This window comes from Capsicum annuum, chromosome 1, assembly GCF_002878395.1.
Source record: "Capsicum annuum cultivar UCD-10X-F1 chromosome 1, UCD10Xv1.1, whole genome shotgun sequence".
Classification (NCBI taxonomy): Eukaryota; Viridiplantae; Streptophyta; class Magnoliopsida; order Solanales; family Solanaceae; genus Capsicum; species Capsicum annuum.
Genome location: NC_061111.1, coordinates 39,037,952 through 39,065,131, shown reverse-complemented (window position 1 = coordinate 39,065,131; position 27,180 = coordinate 39,037,952). Strand labels below are relative to the sequence as shown.

General features: G+C 37.6%; 2 protein-coding genes and 1 long non-coding RNA gene across 3 annotated transcripts; 2 read left to right on the top strand and 1 right to left on the bottom strand.

The window, feature by feature from the left end:
• Positions 1–370: 370 nt before the first annotated feature.
• Positions 371–16,402, top strand: LOC107872130 (zinc finger CCCH domain-containing protein 18). Its single transcript, XM_016718920.2, has 4 exons — positions 371–671; positions 1,508–1,819; positions 14,733–14,793; positions 15,305–16,402. Exons 1-4 carry the CDS (start codon positions 546–548, stop codon positions 16,291–16,293), a joined length of 1,488 nt encoding a protein of 495 aa, XP_016574406.1. The 5' UTR covers positions 371–545; the 3' UTR covers positions 16,294–16,402.
• Positions 16,403–17,788: 1,386 nt separating this feature from the next.
• Positions 17,789–19,414, top strand: LOC124899385. Its single transcript, XR_007056838.1, has 2 exons — positions 17,789–18,270; positions 18,348–19,414. It is a non-coding gene; the product is annotated as an uncharacterized LOC124899385 (long non-coding RNA).
• On the bottom strand, positions 17,902–23,315 carry LOC107872121. The gene is made up of 7 exons (XM_016718913.2): positions 23,016–23,315; positions 19,707–19,776; positions 19,513–19,598; positions 19,324–19,404; positions 18,564–18,668; positions 18,413–18,466; positions 17,902–18,246 (listed from the first exon to the last, which is right to left on the bottom strand). Exons 1-7 carry the CDS (start codon positions 23,064–23,066, stop codon positions 18,025–18,027), a joined length of 669 nt encoding a protein of 222 aa, XP_016574399.2. The 5' UTR covers positions 23,067–23,315; the 3' UTR covers positions 17,902–18,024.
• Between the last annotated feature and the right edge of the window lie 3,865 nt (positions 23,316–27,180).

Here is a 27,180-nt window from a genome sequence, read left to right as displayed (position 1 = left end):
AAATACTCAGATGATATGAGGCGATACGCAAATAATTTCAAAATTAATTCATTAACAGTAATTAATCAAGTATAACTTAGTCCAAAGGGAGATGCTCATATTATTGATCCGTATTGTGAATAGAGTCATACGTGAAAGCCAGAAAAGGAAAAAAATTATTGATATGAGGCAATATATAAATAATCTCAAATTTTAAAACTATAGATCAAATTAATTTTTAATGGATTCAAAAGTTGGGTAGATTTTTTTTAATGCATCATTTTTTTTTAATTATTAAAAAATTTTTTAAAAACAAAAAAATGATGTGGATTACTATGCTGCCATGTGCCAAAACTGTTTTTTAAAAATTGGCCGTTAAAAGTAATGACATGATAAGCCAATTTTATAACATAATAGTATGAATGAATTAACATTTAATGAATGACATAAATGAGCGGTATATTTGAACATTTTTGCTTGTAGAAAAAAGGTTGGAAAAGGTGAATCATGTGTGTTGATAATTGTATAACTGATAATCAAAGTAGGGCGTGGCGGTGGGAAATTGAATGGGGGACTCCGAAGAGAGACTATTGGAAGAGCAGCTGGAGAATCAATTGAAAGAGCAGAAAGATGCTCTTCATTCTCTCAATGAAGCCTTATCTACTGATCCTTCCGATCCCGAAATCCTCTTGGTTTGTCCCCACAACCCTAGCTTCTTCTTTAATTATCTTGGATTAGTAGCTATTCTAGAATTAGTTATTCATAAAAATAACACAACAATCTCAGGTTATCCCATTCATTTTGTTCCAACCAATCATGGGATAAACTCATCCTAAAATTAATCCCTTATCCCTCGTACCAAAAAGAGCCCCAACAAGTGAGGTTGAGCACCTCCACCGCTAATCATTAGGTTGAGGATTTGAGTCACATAGGAGGGTAAAGAAAATGTGTTGAATATTCGATAGAGATTAAAAATATGCTCACTTTTTAGGAATCTTAGCATTTCAGCTGGTTGATTACCTCTACTTGGTAAAGTACAAGTCCATGCATAATGTTTTCCTTAACAATTGGGTTGATTTCTCATATTGTCAGTCAAATAATAGTTATTACCTTAGAAAGGCACGGTTCGTCTTGATTCCAATTTTTTGAACGAAAAAAGTGACTTTATGAGACTATTAGTTGAGTGATAGAAATCAACTCTTCGTAATACACTGTTTTTCCAATTATATTTGTTGTTAATACCGCTCCATTCAAGATAGAATTCATGGGCAATGAGGTGCACACCTTGGTGCTTAGACTGAAGCACAACTTAAGTGGGTCGAAAAGTAGAGCTTAAGGGTGCTTTAAAAGAGACTTTGACAACACTGTATGCAAGTTATGAGAAGTTGAACGTCGGCTATCATTATTCAATATAATAGAAAAAATGATTATCTAATTGTGAAATCAAATTCTGGGATAACAAGGTTTGTACTTTATTGTGTTCAAGTCTAATGAGATAATTGAAAAATTAGTATCTTTTCTGAATCAGGTTCATGAAGAGCTTGTTCAGTCTATAAAAGATGCTGAGGAAGGCCTCCTTCACCTAAAACGTGCAAGGTTGTTGCTAGAGGTTGATGCTTCTTTACGTGGTTCCAAGGAGCAACTTGCTGATGCTGAGGTGGAGCCTCTTGATCTAACAGAGATTGAAGCTGAATCACTAGTGGATGAAGAGTATACTGTCGGATCAAAATGTAGATTTCGTAATAATGATGGAAGGTGGTATAATGGTCTAATCGTGGGGTTGGAGGGTTCTGAGTTTGCAAAAATTTGTTTCCGCGCTCCAACATCTGAAAACATGCTGGTGGGTACCCTCTGTTCTCTTTTACGTGTTTTCTGAACTGACTTTTCTTATTCTCAGTAAGATTGCTTGTAAGTTGATCGCTTTTTTTTTTTGTTGTTAGTGTTTTTGTTGCATCATTTTAATTATATTTTCTTTCACTTTGATAAAGGATTGGGTTTCTTCCTGGGACTTCAAAAGCTTGATTCTATATTCCATATATCGTGCAATATCTAGACCATTTGGTGTATACCTTTTTCCTAATCATGCTTCTATAATCTGTTTGCAGTCTTTAGCAATATTCATAGTTGTGCCCGAGCTTACTGACACGACCCGAACAAGGGCGTTGTCGTAATGGGCATCTCAAGTCCAGCCAAGACCGGAGACCACCCTCGATACCTAACCCAACAAACCAATATATACCCTGAGGCGGAAGAATTTCGAACATATAACAAAATAGCGTGTTTATACAATTTCCAAACTCTGGGATAGGTCTATGACCGTGACCGACCCAAACAAGTCCAACCGTCCAACATCCAACCATTATCCAATTACCAAACCAAAACCGTAAACCCAAACCAAACGATAACCAAGTTCTTGTCCATAACATAATATAATAGAATGGAACACTCGTAAATTTAACCAAACGGTATCAGCTCCAATACCAATACCAATACCAATACTAAGGCTGACAGCCTGACACCACTACCGACACAACCTATTCGAACCCATAGTAGTTCCACAAAAGCCTCTAACCAAAAGAAAAACAATATCCGGTTGGGACATGCCCCCAACCATAGCCAAAACCAATATCCATAAAATATCCAAAGTAGATGTCCATGATATGAAATGGAGCCTTCTGGAATATGGAAGCTTACCACTTCAATCCAATAGCCGATCCCGAATCCGATCACTGTGCAGGAGGAGTAGAACAGGCGGTTCCTGCATCGCGTGGGGATACAGCCACCCGAGGACGGGTTAGCGGGTGAACGCTAGCAAGTACTCAGGATAAGGATAAAATAATGCCAACCATTAAAACCAAGTAAACTAACCATGCACACATATCCATACATATATGCATATATTAACCATGCCGGGAAAGGGGACCGGGTTTAGCATACATTTAAAACCAATAACTCGGGTATGTGTAGCTTAACCGTCCTAGAACCATCCACGGGCTATGTGGGTCCAGTATAACCCCTTGAACAGGCCCCAACCACACGAACCAGAGATACTATAAGAGTAAGGGATTCTCGAGTACCCTTCGCTCTTCGTGATACATATGTACAGTGAACTTAGAGGATTCCCGTGTACCTCATAGTATCATATATGGTCGTTATGACCACCCCTCATGTTGGCAGACATGAGTTTCCCTTGCCCGTCCATTGGACTCGCACCTTCATGGTTAGCTATCACACCCCGCCATTATTGCCCAATTAAAATCATTACCATCCAACCAAACTATTATACCATTATTATTAACCAAGGCTATGAGTAGTGGTATCGTCATACTGACTATAACTTACGAGCAATGTCCTTAACCAACCTTTTTTATGTAAAGGAATTCCTATGTACCCATAGATTATACATTATCAAGTTAACCTGGGGGAATCCCATGTACCCCATAAGGAAGTTTAATTAACCGTAACCATGACCACCAAGACCTTACCAATTAACCATTTCAAACCATTTAAACCAATTATACCGTTTAGGGTTCCATACCAAACCATACCATGCAATAGTTTCATTAAAAGTTCAATAGTATAGTAAAAGCATTCTCATAGGCATTTTATCAAACATATTGGGGGTATAGTATTTCCAAAGCCAAAACCAAGTACCAATTAACCATTCCCATGCAACCAAATGTTCAAACCACCATTAAAACATATAAAACCATAAGTAAAACATGGGAAAACCATAACCAAACATTTATAATCAAAACCCCCAACATATATTTGAAAACCCAAAACCATACCACAATTATGCCATGAAAACAATTCATAAAACATGCCTTTTTTTGGAACGAACAATGAGGGAGAAGTATCTTGCCTTAGATTACGAAGATGATGGAAAGAAATCACCCGTACATGCCCCAAATTGATCTTTTAGATGAAACCCTAGCCTTCCTTTACCCAAGAGCCTTACAGAGAATTAGAGAGTGTTTCTAAGTGTTTAAGATTAGAATAATAGGGTAAATGATGTCCCAAAGGAGTTATAAGTCGTGGGGCCTTAAGAGCTTATGTGGAAAAATGTCCAGATTACCCCCAACTTAAATTGCTTAAAATTCCCGCTAGAGGGTACGACTCCACCATACCAGTCGTACCCTTCAATACGAGTGGTACCCACCACTCGTACCCTAGGCCTCCCCTTTGGACCCAACACTGTCCATCATGTGACTTACCCAAATCAAGTTGTATCCAAACCATACGATTCGTACCTCTAAATCGTATCCCTGGCAGAATAGAATCAAAAGGTGTTTGAACACTGTCTACCATATGTGTCAATGGTACGACTCGTACCTTATCTTCGGTTTATGCTTAGCCACTCGTATTCAGATCTAAGTTAAGTTACTAAGTCTCAGATTAAGTGAAGGAAAAATCCGAACCATACGACTCGTACCCACCAAGTCATACCCATTCCAGAATCCAATCCAACCCATCAACCAACACTCGCTAGTATACGACCAAGAGCATACCAATCGTACCCCATCATATGACTAGTACCCTAAGTTGTGTGATGTCCAGAAACCAGAAATCTAGGAAATTTTCTAAGGTTCCAAAAACCCAGGGTGTTTCAGTCTCCCCCACTAGGATCATTCGTCCCCGAATGACGGACAAGGTGGTATAGACATGATTTACACACCTTAGATGCCTCTACTCTTACCTTTAGCAAAGATGCAAATAAATCAACCTTTCTTTTAATCAAATCTAGAAAACAAGAATGTCATAAAGAACACATACCTTCCTCACGAATATCCGAAGTCGAAAACAAATGTGGATATTTGGACTTTATGTCCGCTTTCGCTTCCCATGTAGCCTTTTCCACCTTATGGTTCCACCATAGAACCTTAACCGTGGCCACATCCTTGGTCCGTGACAAACGAACCTGGCGATCTAAGATCTCAACCGGGACCTCTTCATAAGACAGAGAATCCGAGATACCCAATCCTTCCAAAGGAACCACAGAAGAAGGATCACCAAGACACTTCTTCAACATAGATACATGAAATACCAGATGAATGGAGCTCAAACTAGAAGGCAGCTCCAATTCATACGCTATATTACCAATCCTCTGCAAAACCATATAAGGACCAATATATCGGGGACTGAGCTTCCCCTTTTTCCCAAACCGCATTACTCCCTTCATGGGAGATACCGTTAGGAACACCCTATCCCCAACCTCAAACTCCAAGTTTCTACGTCTTACATTTACATAGGACTTTTGGTGACTTTGGGCAGCCTTAAGCCTATCCCGAATCACCTTCACCTTTTTCATAGCCTGATAAACCAAATTCGGATCAAACATATCCGCCTCACCAACCTTGAAACACCCAATGGGAGATCTATATCTCCTAACATAGAATGCCTCAAAAGGGGCCATTCCAATACTAGAATGATAACTATTGTTGTAAGCAAACACTACAAGAGGTAGATGCTCAACCCAGCTACCACCATAGTCAATCACATATGTCCGAAGAATATCCTCCAATGTTCGAATAGTCCTTTTTGCTTATCCATCCGTCTGCGGGTGGAAAGCAGTACTCAGACTAACCTTAGTCCCCAACCTCTTCTGAAATGACCGCCAAAAGTGAGATGAAAACTGTGTACCACGATCAGAGATAATCAAAACATGTTCTCCATGTAGCTTCACAAGCTCGTGAAGATACAAACCTCGCATAATCCTCAGCGGAAAAGTTTGTCCTCACTAGCAAGAAATGAGCCGACTTTGTCATCCTATCCACGATGACCTAAATCGAATCAAATTGATTTCGAGATCAAGGAAGATCGATAATGAAATCCATTTCAATTACCTCCCATTTCCATTCCGGCAATTCCATTTCCTGATACAACCCACCAAGCCTCATGTGCTCAACTTTTACTTGTTGGCACACCATACACTTGGCTACAAAGTTAGTCACATCCCTCTTCATACCATTCCACCAATACATCTTCTTGAGGTCATGCTATATTTTAGTCAAACTGGGATGAACAACATAGCACGATTCATCTGCCTCAGCTAATACCCTTTCACACAACCCATTGACGTCAGGAACACATAACCTCCCTTGGTACCGCAAAGTACCATCACCACTAACCTCAAAACCATCACCTTTTGCCCGCCTACATCATCCTTGATTTTTGTCAAGATAGGATCTAGCATTTGCTTCTCCTTGATCTCTGCACCACTTCCTGTACCATAACACCGCTATCTTCAGAGCCTAGAAGATGGACCCCAAGGTTAGCTAAGCGGTGAATATCCTTCACCAACTTTCGTTTCTCCTTTTCCACATGAGGCAAACTCCCTATGGATAACTTGCTAAGAGCATCAACAACCACGTTAGCTTTACTTGGGTGGTAGTGAAGACTCATATCATAGTCCTTGAGAAGCTCTTACCATCTTCTCTGCCTGAGAATTAGCTCCTTCTGAGTGAACACATACTGTAAACTCTTATGATAAAAAAAGATGTCCACGTGCACTCCATATAAATAATATGCCGCCAGATTTTCAAAGCAAAAACCACCGCTAAAAGCTCCAAATCATGAGTAGGATAATTCCTCTATGTACCTTCAACTGCCTGGAAGCATAGGCTATCATCTTCCCATGCTGCATCAAAACACAACCAAGTCCCATCCGTGATGCATCACAATACCACAAACCCCTCATTACCTTTAGACAATGTCAAAACCGGAGCCGAAGTTAGCTTATCCTTAAGCTTCTCGAAACTACCTTCACAAGCATCACCAAGAAAACTTTGCCTTTTTCTGAGTCAACTTAGTCAATGAGGCAGCTATCATCGGGAAACTTTCCATGAACTGCCTATAATACCCAGTCAAACCCAAGAAGCTGGGAAACTTTCCACGAACTGCCTATAATACCCAGTCAAACCCAAGAAGCTTCGAATGTCGATTGGAGAGGTGGGTCTAGGTCACCTTTTAACCACAACCACCTTTTGTGGATCCACCATGATCCCCTCACTAGAAATAATATGACTAAGAAAAGTTACATTGTTCAACCAAAACTCACACTTAGAGAACTTGACATACAACGCTGTTTCTTCAAGGTACACCACACGGAGGTGATTGCCGTGATCTACCTCACTTTTAGAATACATCAGGAGGTCATCTATGAACACAATGACAAAAAGATCCAGAAACAGCCTGAAAACCCTGTTCATTAGATCCATAAATGCCGTCGGGGCATTAGTTAAACCGAATGCCATCACCAAAAACTCAAAGTGCCTATACCGTGTTTGAAAGCCGTCTTCGGGATATCCATCTCCCTAATCTTAAGCTGATGATACCTCGATCTAAGATCAATCTTGAAAAGAATTTGACACCTTGCAACTGATCAAGCAAGTCATCTATCTTTGGAAGAGAATACTTGTTCTTAACCGTCATCTTATTCAACTGCCTATAGTTAATGCACATCCGAAGGGAACCATCTTTCTTGCACACGAATAACACCGGTGCACCCCATGGGGATACACTAGGACAGATGGTACCCTTATCCAAAAGATCCTTAAGTTGCTCCTTGAGTTCCCTCAACTCAGTCGGAACCATTCTGTAAGGAGGAATAGATATTGGATGAGTGTCCGGAACCAAATCGATCCCAAACTCAATCTCCTTATCCGGAGGAACACCAGGAAGATCATTCGGAAAGACCTCAGGAAATTCATTCACCATCGTAACTGAATGAAAAGAAGGACCTTCCGGGTTAGAATCTTTAGTCCGGACTAGATGATGGAGACACCCTTTAGAGATTAACCTCTGAGCTCTAAGATATGAAATAAACCCCCCAGGAGCTAGGGAACTACCCTCCCACTCAATAACAGGTTCACCAGGGAACCTGAAGACAGCCTGACGGGTCCGACAATCTAAGGACGCGTAACAAGAGTGTAACCAATCCATCTCCAGAATAACATCAAAATCCACGTCTTATTCAAACAAATCCATCAAAGTCTGCCTACTACCACCAGATACCCTCCCCCAATCGACCTTTTTAGCAATCACACAGTCATCTATCGGGGTAGAAACTGAAAAAGGATCCGAAATAACCTCGGGATCAAAGCCAAAGTACAGAGCCATATATGGGGTCACATAAGAAAGAGTAGATCTCAGATCAAGCAAGCAATACACGTCACGAGAAAAGAGCTGTAATGTACCCGTCACGACATCAGGTGATGCCTCAGATTCCTGCCGAGTAGCAAGAGCATATAACCTATTCCGACATGCGTCAGTACCAGGAGCAGAAACTGATGCAGAAGCAACACCTTTTGGTGCAGGAGCAGAAGATGAAGCAACCGGAGCCTTACTCGCTCTCGGAGCATCCTTACCAACCTGATAGTTTCTAAGTATATGGCCTGGCTGATCACATTTGAAACATCTGTCCTCTCTTCATCACAGAAAGCCCTATGCAACCTACCACAGAACCGACAAGCAGGGCATGATGAGGCCGAATGAGCCCTACTTACCTGAGACTGCGCACCCCGTGCTCGAAAATTATCGTCACCCTGCTGACGCCTATCACTCGACTGTTTCGTGTAAGGAGCAGTAGCCGTAGAGAAGGAATCAGAACTCCCCTACTTCTTCTTTGGCCAATTACCACCATCCCGACCACCTTGCTGTTGAGCACCACCTTGTTCAGATGACCTGAACTTCTTACCCTGCTGTTCCCCAAACTCAGCCTGTTTTCTCTTTTCTTTCTCCACCTGTTGCATATGAACAATCAACCTAGATATATCCATGTCCTTGATCAGCAACGCAGGCTTGCTTTTAAGGATCAACTCCCGAGACAATCCTGAGGCAAACTTCCTCATCCTCGCCTTCATATCAGACACCATATCTGGAGCATACCTTGAAAACTGATGAAACTTCAAGGCATATTCCTTGACCGACATCTTCCCCTGCCTTATATTGACAAACTCCTCCGCTTTCACTTCCCTCAGCTCCTGAGGAAAGAAGCGGTCCAGAAATGCATTGGAGAAAGTTTCGCACAAGGATGACTCCTCAACATCACCCCTTGCCTCATCCCATTCCTCGCACCATTGATACGCCACATCTTTTAGCTGATAAGCCGCCAAATTCACCCCTTCCACATTTGTGGCTTGCGTTATCCTGAAATTTTTCTCTATTTCATCCAAGAAACCCTGAGGATCCTCCTCCACCTTCACACTAGTAAAAGTAGGAGGAGTCATTTTCATACACTGGTCAACCCTTGTGGCCTCAACAGTTGAAACACCAGATGCACCCCGCTCAGCCTGAGCAGCAACCAACTCCTCGCTCAGCCTGAGCAGCAACCGAGCAATAACATGGATCGATTGATGAAATTCTGCATTAGTCACCTCACCCTGAGGAGGACTAATAGCAGTAGTAATCGGTGGAACTCTAGAAATATCAGGGACTGGACCGCTAGATCGAGTATGGATCCGCTAAGTAGTACGTGTCCTTTCAACATTGTCCCCAGTTGGGACAGAAGAGTTACCCTACGTCTCAGATCGTCGAGGCATGATCTGAAAAGCAAACAAACAGGAATTAGAAAGGACCTTAGCCCTTGCAGCTTGAAATAGAACACCAGAAATAGAAATATTTCTAAATGCCTTGTAGCCTCTCCCTTATGAGTGGCGTGCTACACACCCCTAAAAAAGACTTTTCTCGACACGGCTTTGTGGACTCCCAATTGACCATGAACCTAAGGCTCTAATACCAACTTGACACGACCCGAACCAGGGCCTAATGGGCATCTCAAGTTCAGCCAGGACTGGAGACCACCCTCGATACCCAACCTAACCAACCAATATATATCCCGAGTCGGATGAATTTCGAACATATAACAAGATAGCGTGTTTATACAATTTCCAAACTCTAGGATAGTTCTATAACCGTGACCGACCCAAACAAGTCCAACAGTCTACCACCCAACCATTATCCAATTACCAAAACAAAATCATAAACCCAAACCAAACGATAACCAAGTTCCTGTCCATAACATAATAAAAAGGATGGAACACTTATAAATTTAACCAAACGGTATCAGCCCCCATACTAATGCCAATACTAAGGCTGACAGCATTACAATATCTGGTTGGGACATGCCCCCAACCATAGCCAAAACCAATATCAATAAAATATCCTAAGTATGTAAAGATGTCCATGATATGAAATGGAGCCTTCCGAAATATGGAAGCTCACCACTTCAATCCAATAGCCGATCCTGAATCTGATCACTATGCAGGAGTAGAACGGCCGGTTCCTGCATCACGTGGGGATACAGCCGTCCAAGGACGGGTTAACGGGTAAAACCTAGCAAGTACTCAGAAGAAGGATAAAATAATGCCAACCATTAAAACCAAGTAAATCAACCATGCACACATATCCATACATATATACATATATAAACCATGTCGAGAAAAGAAACTGGGTTTAGCATGCATTTAAAACCATTAACCTAGGTATGTGTAGCTTAACCGTCCTAAAATCACCCACGGGCTACATGGGTTCAGACAATCCCTTGAACGGGCCTCGATGTGTGTAGCCGCACGAACCAGAGGTACTATATGAGTAAGGGATTCCCGAGTATCCTTCGCTCTCCATGATACATATGTACAGTGTACTTAGTGGATTCCATGTACCTCATAGTATCATATATGGTGGCTATGACCACCCCTCATGTTGGCAAACATGAGTTTCCCGTGTCCGTCCATTGGACTCGCACTTTCACGGTTAGCTATCACACCATTATTGCCCAATTAAAACCATTACCATCCAACTGAACCATTATACCATTATTATTAACCAAGGATATGAGTAGTTGTATCATTATACTGACTATAACTTGCAAGCAATGTCCTTAGCCAACCTTTTTTATGTAAAGGGATTCCCTTTTACCCATATATTACATTATCAAGTTAACTTGGCGAATCCCATGTACCCCACAAGTGTTCCATTATTAAGTTGCTTGGGGGAATCCCATGTATCCCACAACGAAGTTTAATTAACCATAATTATGACCACCAAGATCTTACCAATTAGCCATTCCGAACCATTTAAACCATTTAGGAGTCCATTACCAAACCATATCATGCCATAGTTCCATTAAAAGTTCAATAGTATAGTAAAAGCATTCTCATAGGCATTTTATCAAACACATTGGGGGTATAATATTTTCAAAGCCGAAATCAAGTACCAATTAACCATTCCCATGCAATCAAATGTTCAAACCACCATTAAAACGTATAAATTCATAATTAAAACATGGGAAAACCATAACCAAGCATTTATAATCAAAACCCCCAACATATATTTGAAAACCCAAAACCATACCAGAATATGCCACGAAAACAATTCATAAAACATGCCTTTTGTTGGAACTAACAACGAGGGAGGAATATCTTGCCTTAGATTACGAAGATGATGAAGAGAAATCACCTGTACAAGCCCCAAATTGATCCTCTAGATGAAACCTAGCCTTCCTTTATCCAAGAGCCTTAGAGACAATTAGAGAGTGTTTCTAAGTGTTTAAGATTAGAATAATAAGGTAAATGATGTCCCAAAGGAGTTATAAGTCGTGGGGCCTTAAGAGGTTAAGGGGGGAAATGTCCAGATTACCCGCACCTTAAACTGCTTAAAATTCCTGTAGGAGGGTACGACTCCACCGTACCAGTCGTACCCTTACCCATCACTCGTACCCTAGGCCTCCTCCTTGGACCCAACACTGTCCACCATATGACTTACCCAAATCAAGTCGTATCCAAACCATACGATCCGTATCCCTAAATCGTATCCCTGGCAAAATAGAATCAAAGGGAGTTTGAACACTGTGTACCATACGAGTCAATGGTACGACTCGTACCGTATTTTGTGGCTCATGGTGAGCCACTCGTACTCAGATTCAAGTTAAGTTACTAAGTCTTAGATTAAGTGAAGTACCCCACAAATGTTCCATTATTAAGTTGCTTGGGGGAATCCTATGTATCCCACAAGGAAGTTTAATTAACCATAACCATGACCACCAAGACCTTACCAATTAGCCACTCTAAATCATTTAAACCTTTTAGGATTCCATTACCAAACCATATCATGCAATAGTTTCATTAAAAGTTCATTAGTATAGTAAAAGTATTCTTATAGACATTTTATCAAACACATTGGGGGTATAGTATTCCCAAAGCCAAAACCAAGTACCAATTAACCATTCTCATGCAATCAAATGTTCAAACCACCATTAAAACATATAAATCCATAATTAAAACATGGGAAAATCATAACCAAGCATTTATAATCAAAACCCCCAACATATATTTGAAAACCCAAAATCATACCAGAATATGCCATGAAAACAATTTATAAAACATGCCTTTTGTTGGAACTAACAACGAGGGAGGAATATCTTGCCTTAGATTACGAAGATGGTGGAGAGAAATCACCCGTACGAGCCCCAAGTTGATCCTCTAGATGGAACCCTAGTCTTTCTTTATCCAAGAGCCTTGGAGATAATTAGAGATAATTAGAGTGTGTTTCTAAGTGTTTAAGATTAGAATAATAAGGTAAACGATGTCCCAAAGGAGTTATAAGTCGTGGGGCCTTAAGAGGTTAAGGGGGGAAATGTCCAGATTACCCGCAACTTAAACTGCTTAAAATTCCCGTAGGAGGGTACGACTCCACCGTACCAATCGTACCCTTCAATACGAGTGGTACCCATCACTCGTACCCTAAGCCTCTCCCTTGGACCCAACACAGTCCACCATACAACTTACCCAAACCAAGTCGCATCCAAACCATACGATTCGTATCCTTAAACCGTATTGTTGGCACAATAGAATCAAAGGGAGTTTGAACACTGTCTACCATACGAGTCAATGGTACAACTCGTACCCTATCTTGAGGCTCATGGTGAGCCACTCGTACTCAGATCCAAGTTAAGTTACTAAGTCTCAGATTAAGTGAAAGAAAAACCCAAATCATACGACTCGTCACCAATCATACAACTCGTACCCACAAAGTCATACCCATTCCAGAACCCAATCCAACCCATCAACCAACATTGGTTAGCATACGACCAAGAGCATACCAACCGTACCCCATCATACAACTAGTACTCCAAGTCGTATGATGTCCAGAAACCACCAGAAATCCAAGAAATTTTCCAAGGTTCCAAAAACGCAGGGTGTTTCACTTACCCACCAAGCTCATGTATTATGTATCAACCAAACCATATTTAGTTCTTCTAATACCAACTTTTCGCCCTAGTTCGGCCAAATTGTAGTTCAGCTCTTGTTCACAGTGGTATCTCTCAGATAATATCTTGTCTTACTACTACAATGCTTGGAACAGTTTTCCATACAAACTCATCCATTACTTCTTGTGAGGCGGATTTTGGTAGAAGTACTTAGGATTCAAATAATGTCTAGCTGCATGTAATGATTGGTGCAATTGGCAAATTAGTTTTATCAGTAGCTTCATAGATATATTCCATCGCAGGTTCTTCTCATTGAACCTATGGCAACACCTTAATAAGGGTCCCATTATCTTCAGAATGTAAATGTATCGATATGGTGTGAGTTGGGGTAGACAAGGTTGATTTCTTCTCTCTTTTTGGCTTTTGCTTGTAACATTCTGCGCGGGTATCAAACCTTGCGCAAGATGATTGGATGCCACAAAATCATCTGACCGGTTGTAGAATTTTTTTTTATAAAGTTTAAAATAATGCAATTTCTAAAAATGAAAGTTAAGTGATGAAGATGACATTTAGGACTTTGAAATTTCAGAATACAGAGCAAAGGAACTTTGATGAACATCTACAGATTTGATGAGATGCATCATGCTCCCTACTTCTGATCACTGGAGTTATTATTTGGAGATATCAAAAGTACCATCTACTTCACTTTCCACTATGCCGTTCTTCCATTAAAAAAAGGTCACTGAAATAATCTTTTTCTTCCAAATTGCCCTTTTTCAAGGATAGATACAAAAAATTCTGGATAATTTCATAAGTTGAAAGAACCATCATTCATAAGAGCTTTTGTTTGTCTTGTGGGCAATACAAGTAGAGCTGTGGCACAGAAAGCAGCGATAGACTCATAGATACTGAAACTGTGTTCTAAATACTCGTGGATAGGTTGATGAACTGACTACATATAGTTATTTGCTAAGTTGCTTGGACTCTCCAAAAATGTTGCCGCACCCATGTCGGATCCTTCAAAAATACATGGTTTTTGGAGGATCCGGCATGCACCCAAAGACATTTTTGAAGAGTCGGAGCAACTTAGGTTGTTTGAACAGAGTTTATTGTAGTTCATTGATCAGACCAAAAGACTAATTTAGCTTTTCACTTTTTGTAAGCATATTTCCCATCTATCATAGTACCAGAAATTGTGGAACTTAAAGCTAGTTTACTTTTTGTTGATCAGTCTGACTAAGAAAATTCATCTCGTCTTTTATATACCCATATAGTTTGGGCAACAACTGCTGCGCTAGTCCTAGCAGCTTTTACGTCCGTTCTACAAATTTGATGCTCTCGTCTCATGTTGATCACTGGTATGTTTTGTGCTCAAAGGTAAAACTTAGCTACAATAACCTGCCTCTCGGCTTGAGAAACTGTGAAATTGTTTTCTCTCTCTTTTCTCAGATTATGCAGTCCTTGCTTCTTGAATCTTCTTGTGATTTTCCCAGTCACAGAGTGCTGTCTTATCACTTGCTAATGATCGACCACGCTAGTGCAGATGTGCAAGTTCTTTCTACAGCAGCGATGTCGATTTGGTAGTAGTTGCCGCTTATCACATGGTATGTTGGAATGAACAGAATCTGCACTGAGATCTTAGAATTGGTTTGACATTTACATTTTTCTTTGTGTCTATCCCTGGTGAAGAAAATATGAGAGAAATCAGAATTTTGCTTCCCTTTCATCCTGTAGTCAAATCAAAATGTATATTTATTTCATTTGAAATATAAGTAACCAATTGTGTAAGATAAAGATTATACCCTATGAAAAAGAGAAATAGTGGTCAAGTTGTCTTTGTTGGTGCAGAAGTTTTGACTGATAAATTGCCTAGTGTAACCTTGTTACACTCGAATGATCTGCATCGTAATGCAACGGCTTGAACGGTTTGCATTCTTTAAGTACTATTGACTGCAGTCTGCTAATTTTTCTTTGCTCTATTATTTTGGTGGCTGATTAAAAACATTGAACTACAGATTTACTGCTGGATATATCAGTCTGTGATCATATGTGCTGTTTTTGTAGTTCGCTGAGTCTCTTGACACTCAATTGATGTCTAATTTTTTGTTATTTCAGGTATCGACATTCCAGTGTCCTCGTTAAAGAAGTATATCCCTATGAAATGGGATTCGTCACTTGCTGGTTCCAGCATCTGGGCTCGCTCAGATGGCAGAGCTGGACTTTGGAAAAAAGCTGAACTTGAGTCTTGGGACGAAAAGCTTAATATGGGCCGCGTTGTTTTCCGTGATGATGGAAGTTCTGCTATGCTTGGAGCTGAGAATATTGAACTGTCTGAACATGCAGAGGCGAGTGATGAAGAAGAGAGTTACTCAGGTTCGGAAGAATTTGATTCCAGTGCCTATGAAGATGATAGTCCAGAAGGGTTGGGATTTGTGGAAAGCACAGCCCTTCAGTGTGGCGTTCAGACAGAAACAACTCTTTTTGCTAAGTGGGAGAATCACACACGTGGCATTGCTTCCAAGATGATGGCAAACATGGGTTACCGTGAAGGAATGGGGTTAGGCGCATCTGGACAGGGAATGGTGAATCCTGTTCCTGTGAAAGTTCTTCCACCAAAACAATCTCTTGACTATGCTGTTAAAAACCAGACGGCTGAGAATGAAGACAATAAGCGTAAGAAAAGAAGTAGGGGTGGTAAGAGGAAACGTGAGAAGAAATTTGCAGCAGCAGCTCGGGCTGCAAAAGAAGAGGAGGAATCAAGAGCAGATGTGTTTAGTCTCATCAATACTCAGCTTGCGGTGCATGAAGAGACTATGAACAACAGTGCTGGAAATAGGCAGCGAAGTAAGACAAAAAGGGAAGAGAAGAAAGAAGATAGGAGGTCTCTGGTTGCATATGATGATGAGATAAAAGAGTTGAGGATACAAGCTCAGAAATTGGAAGAAATGGCTCAGCGAAACAGGAATGAGAAGCCGGTGTATGAAGCTGCTATGAGGAAGCTAAATGAAACTCGTAAAGCTATAGCCACTGCTGAAGCTGCTCATGCATCTGCATCAAATGCAGTTCATAGCAAGGAAAAGGAAAAGAGATGGCTGAAATTCTAGAGTAGCTCAGAACATATCTTGTATAACCTAAATGATTTACAGGTCTTTCAATTCAGTGTGATACTTCTGGTGAATCACACAATTCTTCAATGTTAGTTCTCTTTTTTTATTTTTAAGCCCCTATTCATGAGTCTATTTTGCTACCGTAAGTCACCATAAAACCACTGCATCAAATTTGATGCGACAGGTTTAAGCTAAGCTTTAAAAGTAGGGAAAAAGGGTCACAAATATCCCTCTACTTCCATAAATGAGCCAAGTTTGCCCCAACTCATACTTTAGGGCCAAATATGACCCTATCCTTACTAAAGTATGCAAAAATATTTTTCTTTTTAACGGTTTTTGACATGGGCTGACATCTGGGTGATGTGGACATGTGGCATGCCAATGCAGCGCTAAATATTTATATTATTTTTATTTTTCTTACTTTTTTAATTCACAATTTCCCCCTCTTTTTTCAATGACATTCAAATCTTCTTCATTTAAAATAAATAAATTTGATTAATTATATCCAATAAATAAATAAAAATAATAACAGATCTAGAATTGCAACAAACGAAAATTTAACACATAAAAATGTTATTTTACATTGAGAGTTACTGCATCATATTGAATTCCATAAGCAAAATCAGTACAGAATAAATCAACAAAGCAATTCAAAACTGAACTCCAGATCCAAAATTGACGAAGAAATTGGGGGTGGGGGAAATTTGACGTTTTGGGCTGAAAGATTAGACTTATTCCATTGAGGTATAGCAAATGAATGCAATTGAAAAAAGAGGAGGCAAAGGGTGTGTGTGGGTGGGGTGGGGGGGGGGGGGGGGGGGGGCGGAGAAATTTCACGTTTTGGGCTGAAAGATTAGTCTTATTCCATTGAGGTATAGCAAATGAATGCAATTGAAAAAAGAGGCGGCAAAAAAAAAAGGGTAAAATTTACACGTTCCTGGTGTATACACCAGGTCAATACATGCATGTCATGTGTTTGAATTTAAAGTTCATGTTACTTAACCATGATGATTCAATATGTATTTTACTTAATTTAATCGCATAATCATGATAAAGAACATTAATTTGGTGTATACACTGGGTGCGTGTAAGTTTTTACCCAAAAGTTGTGAAAGAAGAGAAGTTAGAAAAATAAAAATAAAAATAAAAAAAATATAAATATCTGAGGTGGCATGGCACATGACGTCCATCTCACTCAAATATCAGTGAAAACTGTTGAAAAAGAAGATATTTCTGCATACTATGTTAACACAGGCATATTTGACCACAAAGTATGACTAAAGGCAAACTTAACTTAATTTATGAGAGTAAAGGGGTATTTTTGATCCTTTTCCCTTTCAAGTAAGCTGAATTCAGGTTTAATTCTCTTTCCTTTAAGCTCACCAACAATCTACAATCATTTGGATGATAAAGACGTTCATACGCGTTGGAATTGGTTTTACGCGTTGGAATTGGTTGGTTTTTATGAGGGAAAACTATCACCTCCACTGCTATTTCGCACTTTCACGAGAGTATAATAAAGCACTTGCTCAAAATGGAGAGGAGCAACTTAACATCAAGAATATGAGCAAAATGCAAGTCATCGTTGCATTTCTAACCCCAAAGAAACTAAAAGCTCATTCGATTGTTTATCCTTTCTTCTCTATTGTTTCTTTGCATCCTACAGCTTTCAGCAAAAAACAACATAAAGATCCAGAAAAATTAGATTTTCTTTATAAATTTTACAATTCAATAATCAGCGTCAAAATCTTCACTATTATTATAGTATCCAGTTCCATCACATCCATAATATGAATCATCATCATTATCTCTATACGAGTAATCATCGTCCACATATTCATTCTCCTGTTCAAGCTCGTGGAATCCATTTTCCAGGTTTTCAGCTGAATCACCAGTTGCGCAGGCCTTAGGTTCCGGTCCTCCTACCTCTGCCTCTACAGGAACATGCTTCTGCAACACAATTCAAAGAACCAAGTAAGTACAAATTGCTTGCAAAATGGCTGAAATGAAACTAGCTTATCCATTTTACAGATCCTATGACAAAACAATAGGTGGATTAAGCACAATACTGGACAAGTGAGCTAAAGCACAAGGAGAGCGCAGTAGAAAGGTATACCAATTCATCAACCAGCTTCTGCAAAGCATTATAATTTATTTTCGCACTTGTTCTCTGCAAATATTTGAATTGTATTAGTATAACTAGCACATTCTACCATCTAAAACAACATCGAATGACCAAAACGGATGTATAGCTGGAATATGCGCACCTTGTTCTCTACTTTTTCCGTTGTTTTAGCAGGTTTATTAGCATGGACATCTTTTTTACCTCCAATTTCCCGTTTTCGTTTCTTCCCATGTAATTTATAATCTCCCTGAGAAAAATAGCAAGTTGAACTATCTGTGATACAACTTCACATAGATGGGTCATTAGTAGATCAATAGAGGAGTTGTACATTTAAGAAGACAGACTAATGTAGTACTAGTTATCAAATGAAAAATGGAGAGGAGAGAGTGAAGTCACTGATCAGGAAATGGCATATCTGCATATGAAAGATCTGATTATAACGCCATTCCATTTTCTTTTCTTTCATTTGCACTGGAACCACTGATTTCATTAAATGCCGATTCCTATCTAATGGATTTCTGTCTATCTAATAAAAATGGTGAGGAGAGAGTGCATCACCGCATATGAATAAACTGTCAGCAACCTAAGTTTAGGCTACTAAAGCACCTTTCAGCCACATCCGACTCGGAGAGCGAGATGGAGAGAGCGGTCAGCAGCAATGCACATTTATTAAGGTGGGAAGACTACCAGCAGGAAACAAGATAACGAGGGTAATGCATATGGATGAACTGATATGTCATGACACCACAAAAAACACGGAAGATACTCTGTCGTCTATATTGTAAAACAGACTTGAACAAGCAGAAAGGCATTTGCTCTTTAAGAAAACTGCCAATTATTTCAGCCAAAATTCTCTAGAGTTGGAACTATCATGTAGAAGAGCAGATGGAAGAAGGCAATACCTTTGCGAAGTTTTTATTCATTTTTTCCCATATGATCTTCTTGTAATTAATCTCCTTCGTGTTATTGAGATATCCAACAACCTTTGCCACATCAAAAGTAAAAAATTGTGATTACAGGATGTTTACAAACTAAAAAACTAACAAAAACATCGAGTTTAACTGCCATTGGACATTCAACAATGGAAATACCTCGGAATCATCAATGGACAGATCGTCTGCATCATCACCAGCTATATGCTCTCTCTGATCAATATCCTGAAATTTGGCCCTACGAGCTGACTCACAAAAAACAAATAGTTGGAAATGGAAGTTAACTCTTATGTATCAACGTGTAAATGATGTCAAAGATTAAACAAATCAACAAGGATAAGATATGAGACTACCATTTAAGTTTTTTCCAAGCCGGACTCCTGCTGCAACCAAATTATTTTTCGCCTCGGGCACTCCCACAGCCTAAAGAGGGAAAAAGGGATTTTTCCAATAAAAGAGTTAAAGGAACACATTGTAACTCAATTACATTTCACTATAACAGATCAGAAATTAGAAAGGAGTCCTAATAGAGGACCCATCTCTAATAATTTAGAAGTTAGATTCATGAAAAAAATCAATACATTTTCTTGCTTTATTAGGACCTTATAACACCATTCTATTCAGATATGCAAGTCTTCGATCCCAAACTAGCAATACTGGCTAAGCTTGGAATTTCACAAAGGGTGTTGAAGATTTAATATGTACAAAAAATTATTCTTTTTACCTATATACACATAATTTTTCATAGAAGCAATAAAATTTTTCGACAAAGGATGTTCAACTGACCCCCATCTATGTGGCTCCTCCACTGACTGCCAACCCAAAGTATCAAACCTATTTCCTGGTTTCTGTCTATGAGCTACCAGATACAGTACGTTGCAGAGACTTTGGATGCTAGTACAAACCAAGAGGCATATTCCAACCAAACTCAAACTGATAAAGCATATGTAGGAATGACTTAAGGGTGAGTCTAGTAAAGTGTTTGCTTTAGACCCCAAAATTTTGAGGCCCAAAAGATTTTGATAGTGAATTTTATGATTTTAATTTCACTTAAAACAATATTAAAGAACGTTTAAAAAAAAGGTACAAAATTAATGTTTAAAAAAAGAAAAACCAACTATCTACCTTTTACCAGAAATATTTTAAAACTTTAAATTAGACAACTCAAGTCTTGATATTCATAATAAAATTTTTTATAAAAATATTCAAGGTAATGTATTGACAATCTAATATCTTTTTTACAGAATTACGCCTTACTTTTCCAAATAACAATATTACAATATAAGGTTAAAGAACATCTTTTAAAAATACTATACTAAAAACGAGTAGTATGTAAAAATAAAAAATAAAACATTAAATTATTATTATTGTTATGTGTATGTGTATATATTAAAGGCTTCTTATTAAAATTTAGGCCACTAATCTTATAGTGAGACGCACTTGAGCATGTCGTGTGTAACACTTAATTGGACTATTACATAATTCTTTGTAAAAAGGCCCTCATATACTAGCAAAATTTGCATAAATAAATTGCATTTATCAGATTAATGATTCTCTAGGATATAAAACAAAATATCCCTTGAAAAAATACAAATTTTCTGTTGAATAATATGACGTGTGGCATTGATTTCACACGAACATCATGAATTTCAACTTATATTTCAACAAATGGATTCTCTATTTACAGGAAAGCTTGAGAAATGAAATTGTACTCTCTCTTTTCAATGAGAAAACAAACCACCGAAAATACTCCTAACGGATATAGGAATTACTAGTTGATAAGCTCCCTGACACTTGAAAGAGTTGGAATATTAGCTCTGCATCGAGTAATGTATTGTTTGGTTTCAAGTGGATGAAATACAAGACAATGAACCTCTGCTCCCCACATTCCTAATGAAAATGATATACTCTGTCCATCCCGGTTTATATGTAATCTGACTGGACATGGAGTTTGAGAAATATAAGAAGGCTTCTAAAATTTGTGGTTTAAAATAAAGTTATGGGTGTTTGCGTGGCTATACATCATCTCATTAAGGGTGAAATTGGCATTTTAAAATTAAATTGTTACTAAATATAGAAATATGTCGTTCTTTTTAGAATTGATTGAAAAGGACAATGTATCATATAAATTGAGACAGAGGAAGAATAATACTAATGGCCTAATGTTCATTATATTGGCAATAACAAGCAGTTTATATAATCGAGAAATTAGTTCAACTTATTACAATGTTAGCATCTTTCTACATGTCCGGAAGTCTAACCTTGTCTAGTCTATAAACAATACTTACAACCAAATATTTAGGGGAAGGGATGCATCACTACGCCAGGGTTTTTTCTTTGCAATGATCGTGGTATCCCAGCCAGCTTCACACCTTGACAGCAAGGTCATTAAAGAAAAAAAAAAGGTCATTGTCCCTTAATCAAATTCGCAAATGGAGCAAAAGGCATAAAAGAGGATCTGTTATGCCATTCACTTCAATTATGGGATACAAGGGGCTCTCATGAATCTGGATTTTCGGCCACCAATTTTCTATTTCTATCAATATAATTCATTCTGGAAATCTGATCTCATCCAGCTGGGCGAAGGGGAAGGAAGAGATGTGTGGTCCAGGAACAACAAACGAGAGTGCTAAGTTATAGCTAAGTTATTGTCTTTGCTAATTAATCATAAATTGCAAGAGTCGATGACATGGATTTAAGCAATTAATTAATTTAATTGAAAGATAATAGTCAAATATAGGTTCCATACTACCTCCAAGAAGTATCCACTACTAATCCCAAAACAACAAAGCTTGAACACAATCAAACAACAGCATATGCATTAATCAATAGCATATTACCATAAAATTCCTTAGCTCATCCTCGACAGATTCCTGACTCTTGTTGTTGTTGTACATCTTAGCATATTTCTAGTTTCTCTAGAACTTGGAATCTAGCCCTTTGGTGGAACTGACATGGTGTTTTCCGGGTGTGCTACATTGTGCATTCTTGACTGAGGTCTTATAATGGTCTTTTTCATCTTCTCATATACACAATTTTATCTATCAATTCCCATATTTTATATCTAGAGTAACTACCTTGGATTGGCGTACAAACCGATTGCTTTTTCTCTATCATCCATGACTAATTTTTTAACACTTTCAATGATGTCACTGAAAATTGTAAAACTAAATTACTACACAGAGGATTGAGGAGTTGATTTCTCAATGGCCACTCAACTGATAGCTATTATCAAGTCACTTCTTCTTGATTTCAATTGTCTTAAACAAAGGAAATGACTTTGTGAGTGCACCATCGACTCTAGAACGGAGTGTATTCGAATCGCTAGTCTAGTCCATCTTTAACCCTTTTCCCCCTTTTGTGTAAAGTGGTTAGATTATTCATATTCAGGTAACCAAGGGCTAAGGAGGAAACACAATATCTTTGTATTAAACCTGAGATCTCTTGACCTCCACCACCAGTTAACCATTCCACACCAAATGCTTCACCGGGGCAAATGTTACTGTAACAGAAAAACCCTTAACCATAACCTTGATTTCAACAATATAGGTATTATTATTACAAAAATAAATATAAACAAAAGAAAGCTACAACATTAATCACAGAGATTGTAATGCAAGAAGGTGTATATATATATATATATATATATATATGAAACGAACCGTTTGTTGTGTCGAATTTCCAGTATCAGCGGGCCTTCCTGTGATGGCCATTGCGTTTGAATGAGAGGGAAACTTCTTGTGTTTATATAGACAAGGAACATTGCCGACTTGCCTCGATCCGAACCCGAACCCGAACCCGAACCCGAACCCGAACCCGAACCAGCCCGTTAACGGAGTTCAAATCAAACTAGGGTCATTCACTCTTTCGCTTAAATGTCCCTATTTTCTAGGGTGGTGTTTAGTTTTTGCTCCTCAGTATTTTGGGTGACAAATACGGCGGCTAAAATATTTGACATTGAAATAACAGATTTAATTATTTGTGGGACATATTTTTATAATATAAAACTAGTATAAGATCACATAATAAATTATGTCTTCGATATCAAAATAATAAATAATTTTTTTAAGGGCGTAAGTTCATATGTTAGTATCATAAAATTCACAAATTATACCCTATACGAAAAGGCATAACATATTTCCAAACAAAAAAGTTAATACAAATAGACAACGAATCACATCACTCACTGCATATGTATATACTTTACCGTCTCATTTTAGCTATCAACTTTTTCTTAAAAGAAAAGGATAAAAACAGTTATATGCCCCGAAAAGCATAATTTCAATATTTGAGCACTATAATAAATTTTAAAAAATACTACTATACGAAATTATCTGAAAAATAATTTAAGCTTGTTAATATTCAACTATATCATTTCTAACTTATAAATTCATTTGTAGACTTCCAGAATTATTACAATATATTTTTTTAATAACATTGTCATATCGATTGTAGTAATTACATTGACATACGATTATAGTACCCTATTAGATTTCTGAAGTATACAATTTAAAAAATATAAAAATATATCCTCATAGTTTTACATGAAAAGAATTTTTAGTTTTATTATGAGATACTATTGAAGAGCTCAAATAATTTACACTAACAATACCAAAATGTTACATCAATGAAAATTATTGAAAGAATGGACTATCTATATTTTTAAAGGGAAAATAATTAAAAAGGCTCATTGGGCTGAATTTATAAAGAAAAAATTACAGAAACTAGCATCCGTAAGATTATAATTACAATAAATAACAATTTTTTTTAAATTACAACTTATAGCAAAATTAGCAATATTTTACCCACTAATTAGAGAGGCGCATGTGTTTCTCCCATCATTTTATCTTTTCTCCTTTTTCACGCAATATTCACTTCTCTTCAATTAACCGTATCTTCTATTTTTTTTTTCTTTTTATTTGTCTTCACAACATAACTATGGTGATGTCAATTCTCAGTTCCTTTGATGCGCTCTCTGCTGAACTTTTTGGGCAAAAATTGAATATTTTTAAAGCGTACAACAGTACTCATGAAACGAAACAGCAACAAGTGGTGGCGCCACTTGTAACAAATCACCAAGCTATCGATTTTCCGCCGTCTACTTGTGCTTCATCAGGTAATCTAATAAAGAAGGTCGGAGAGGCATCGCTGCCGTCATCTACACGACAACAACAGCACACGAAGCAGAGATTTGCACTGAAATTCGACGGTGTTCACTGTTTTGAAACTATTATTTCCTATTGATTTATTTTTTACTAAGAGTAGGCGATCGAAATTTATTATTCTTGTCTAGCCATGATTATGTGGTCATCTATTTTCTGATGTAAATTGATCGGGAGATTGTATACAATTTTTGAATTCTAATATTCACTTTTTTTTTTTATCTTATTTGTAAAATAATTCAATTCGTTATTTTTCCTTTTCAGTTATCAATTACAATGAACCAGAAATATTGTGACGAGCCAGAAAATATTGAAAAAATTATGAAATGAAAAATATTGAGAAAACCTTCATCTCCAAAACCCCAAAAAGTGCAAAAATATATGAAAAAGAGGAAGTCAAACGAAAAGGAAGAATATGTATTTTTTCAGTTGTGCATATGTATTTATGAGTAATGCATCTGTACTTTATCAGTTATGCATATATATATTTATGAATAATACATATATATTTTACCAGATTGCATATGTATTTATGATTAATGCATATGTATTTTTCCAGATATGCATATTTATTTTTGAATAATACATATGTATTTTCTAGTTATTCATACGTTTTTATGGGGCTGCATGCTATATTTATTGATTTGGAAATATATTTTTAGTTCTGCTTAGGTTTTATAGATGCATATGTATTTATGAATAATTCATATGTACTTTTTCAGTGTGCATATGTATTTATGACTAATGCATATGTATTTTTTCAGTTATGCATATCTATTTATTAATAATGCATATGTATTTATGATTAATGATTAATGCATATGTATTTATGGATACTGCATATTTTTTCGTCATAAGAATATTTTTGATGTCTACGCTATGAAGAAGAAATGTGTACTTCAAGCGCAATTAGGCAAATGTATTATGTCACTTTTTGCCATAGAGATTTTGTGTCCTATATGTTTATATATACATATGAGTCAGATATGTATTTCTGTAAATACATATGCAGATATATATATGTATGTTTTGTATTGTAAATACATACACAGATCTGTATGTCTATGTATTTGTATATTTTTTGAATATGTATATGTGATATAGATATGTGTCTTTTAAAAATAAAAGCAAGAGATACAAGAGATACATGGTAGTGTGAACAGTGGTCGTACTAGTCCGCTCTACAGGAAATATGGTAGGAATCATCAAGGTAAGTGTAAGGCTAGTAGTGAAGAATATTTTGGATATGGCAAGCCAGGCCATAAAGTATGGGAGTATCCAGTAGTTGCACCGATGGGAAAGGATTCGTGCCAGTAGAGCTTATCTAATGTTTTATCAGCTCTAGCAGGTCGCTTGAGTTAGCAGGGTGCCACATCTAATGCCACCAGTGGAAAACACCAGAATAGGTTGTTGTGTCGAATTTTCAGTATCAGCGGGCCTTCCTGTGATGACCATTGCATTTGAATTAGAGGGAAACTTCTTGTGTTTATATAGACAAGAAACATTGCCAACTTGCCTCGATCCGAACCCGAAAGGAAAGGAAAGTGAATTAAATAAAGGAAAAACCTATGTACATCGGAGAATTATAAACATCAAAAAGAAAGTGAAAAGACTCTAGAAACATTTCCATTGTCGAGCTTGAGATGAAGCTGTCCATGATGAAATCAAGCTTGCCCCTCATCATCAAAACTCTACGTGATCTCACCTTTCTTGACAGTTGGCCAATGACTACATTACGGGATCAAATATGGCAACATGCGATGAAGTGTATCATCAAATCCCATGTAAATGTCTGAATTTGCCTCCTTAATGTATCCTCATAGATCTGCATAAATTTGTCTCTTCTTCCTCATTTGCAGGTTACTCGGATTAAGCAGTACATCACCCCTCGCCTCCTTCAATTATGGTTATTCAGAACCAAACTATAATTGTTAATTCAATCACAAAATTAGTTTATTGACTTATTGATAATGGGTTATCAGACTGACGGTTGAAGAACGGATCAAAATTTTATAATTAATGACTTATTGGTGCAGGGATGGATTACTCAATTTTCTTATCGAGTAAACCATTAACCCATTAAGAATTATTATAGTTATATTTTTACCCCTAGATATATCAATTATCTTTTGTAAATCCACATATAAAACTCCATTTATTGTTCTATTAACTTCTTAGCTTAGAAAATAACAAGTCACTTCTTGTGACATCTAATCATAAAGCGTAGCTAGACTCCCTAAAACGTAATAAAACCTCAACTTAATTTTTAAATCAAAACATAAATTATTCTTGACAACACGAAGGACCGCATAAAAAATGAAGCAACCACAATATGTCCTTCACAAAGTTTGATATAAAACATAAAAAATTAAATAATATTAAAGTTTCAATTTTTCTATTGACCTAGTAATTAAAAATAATTCTACATATATTTTAGGTTAGAAGAAAGATCTCATTTGAGTCTATGTTTTAACATATTAAATAACTATACGAACAAAACTCAAGAAGCCTAAAAGATTGATAAATAGATTAGCTATAGTATACAAACAACTTAGTCGGCGTAGAAATGAAGGAACTACCAATAATTACTCGATATTTTATTTCCTCTTAAATTTATCCATTACAATACCCAATAACCATCCTTCAATTGCTAATCCAACACCGA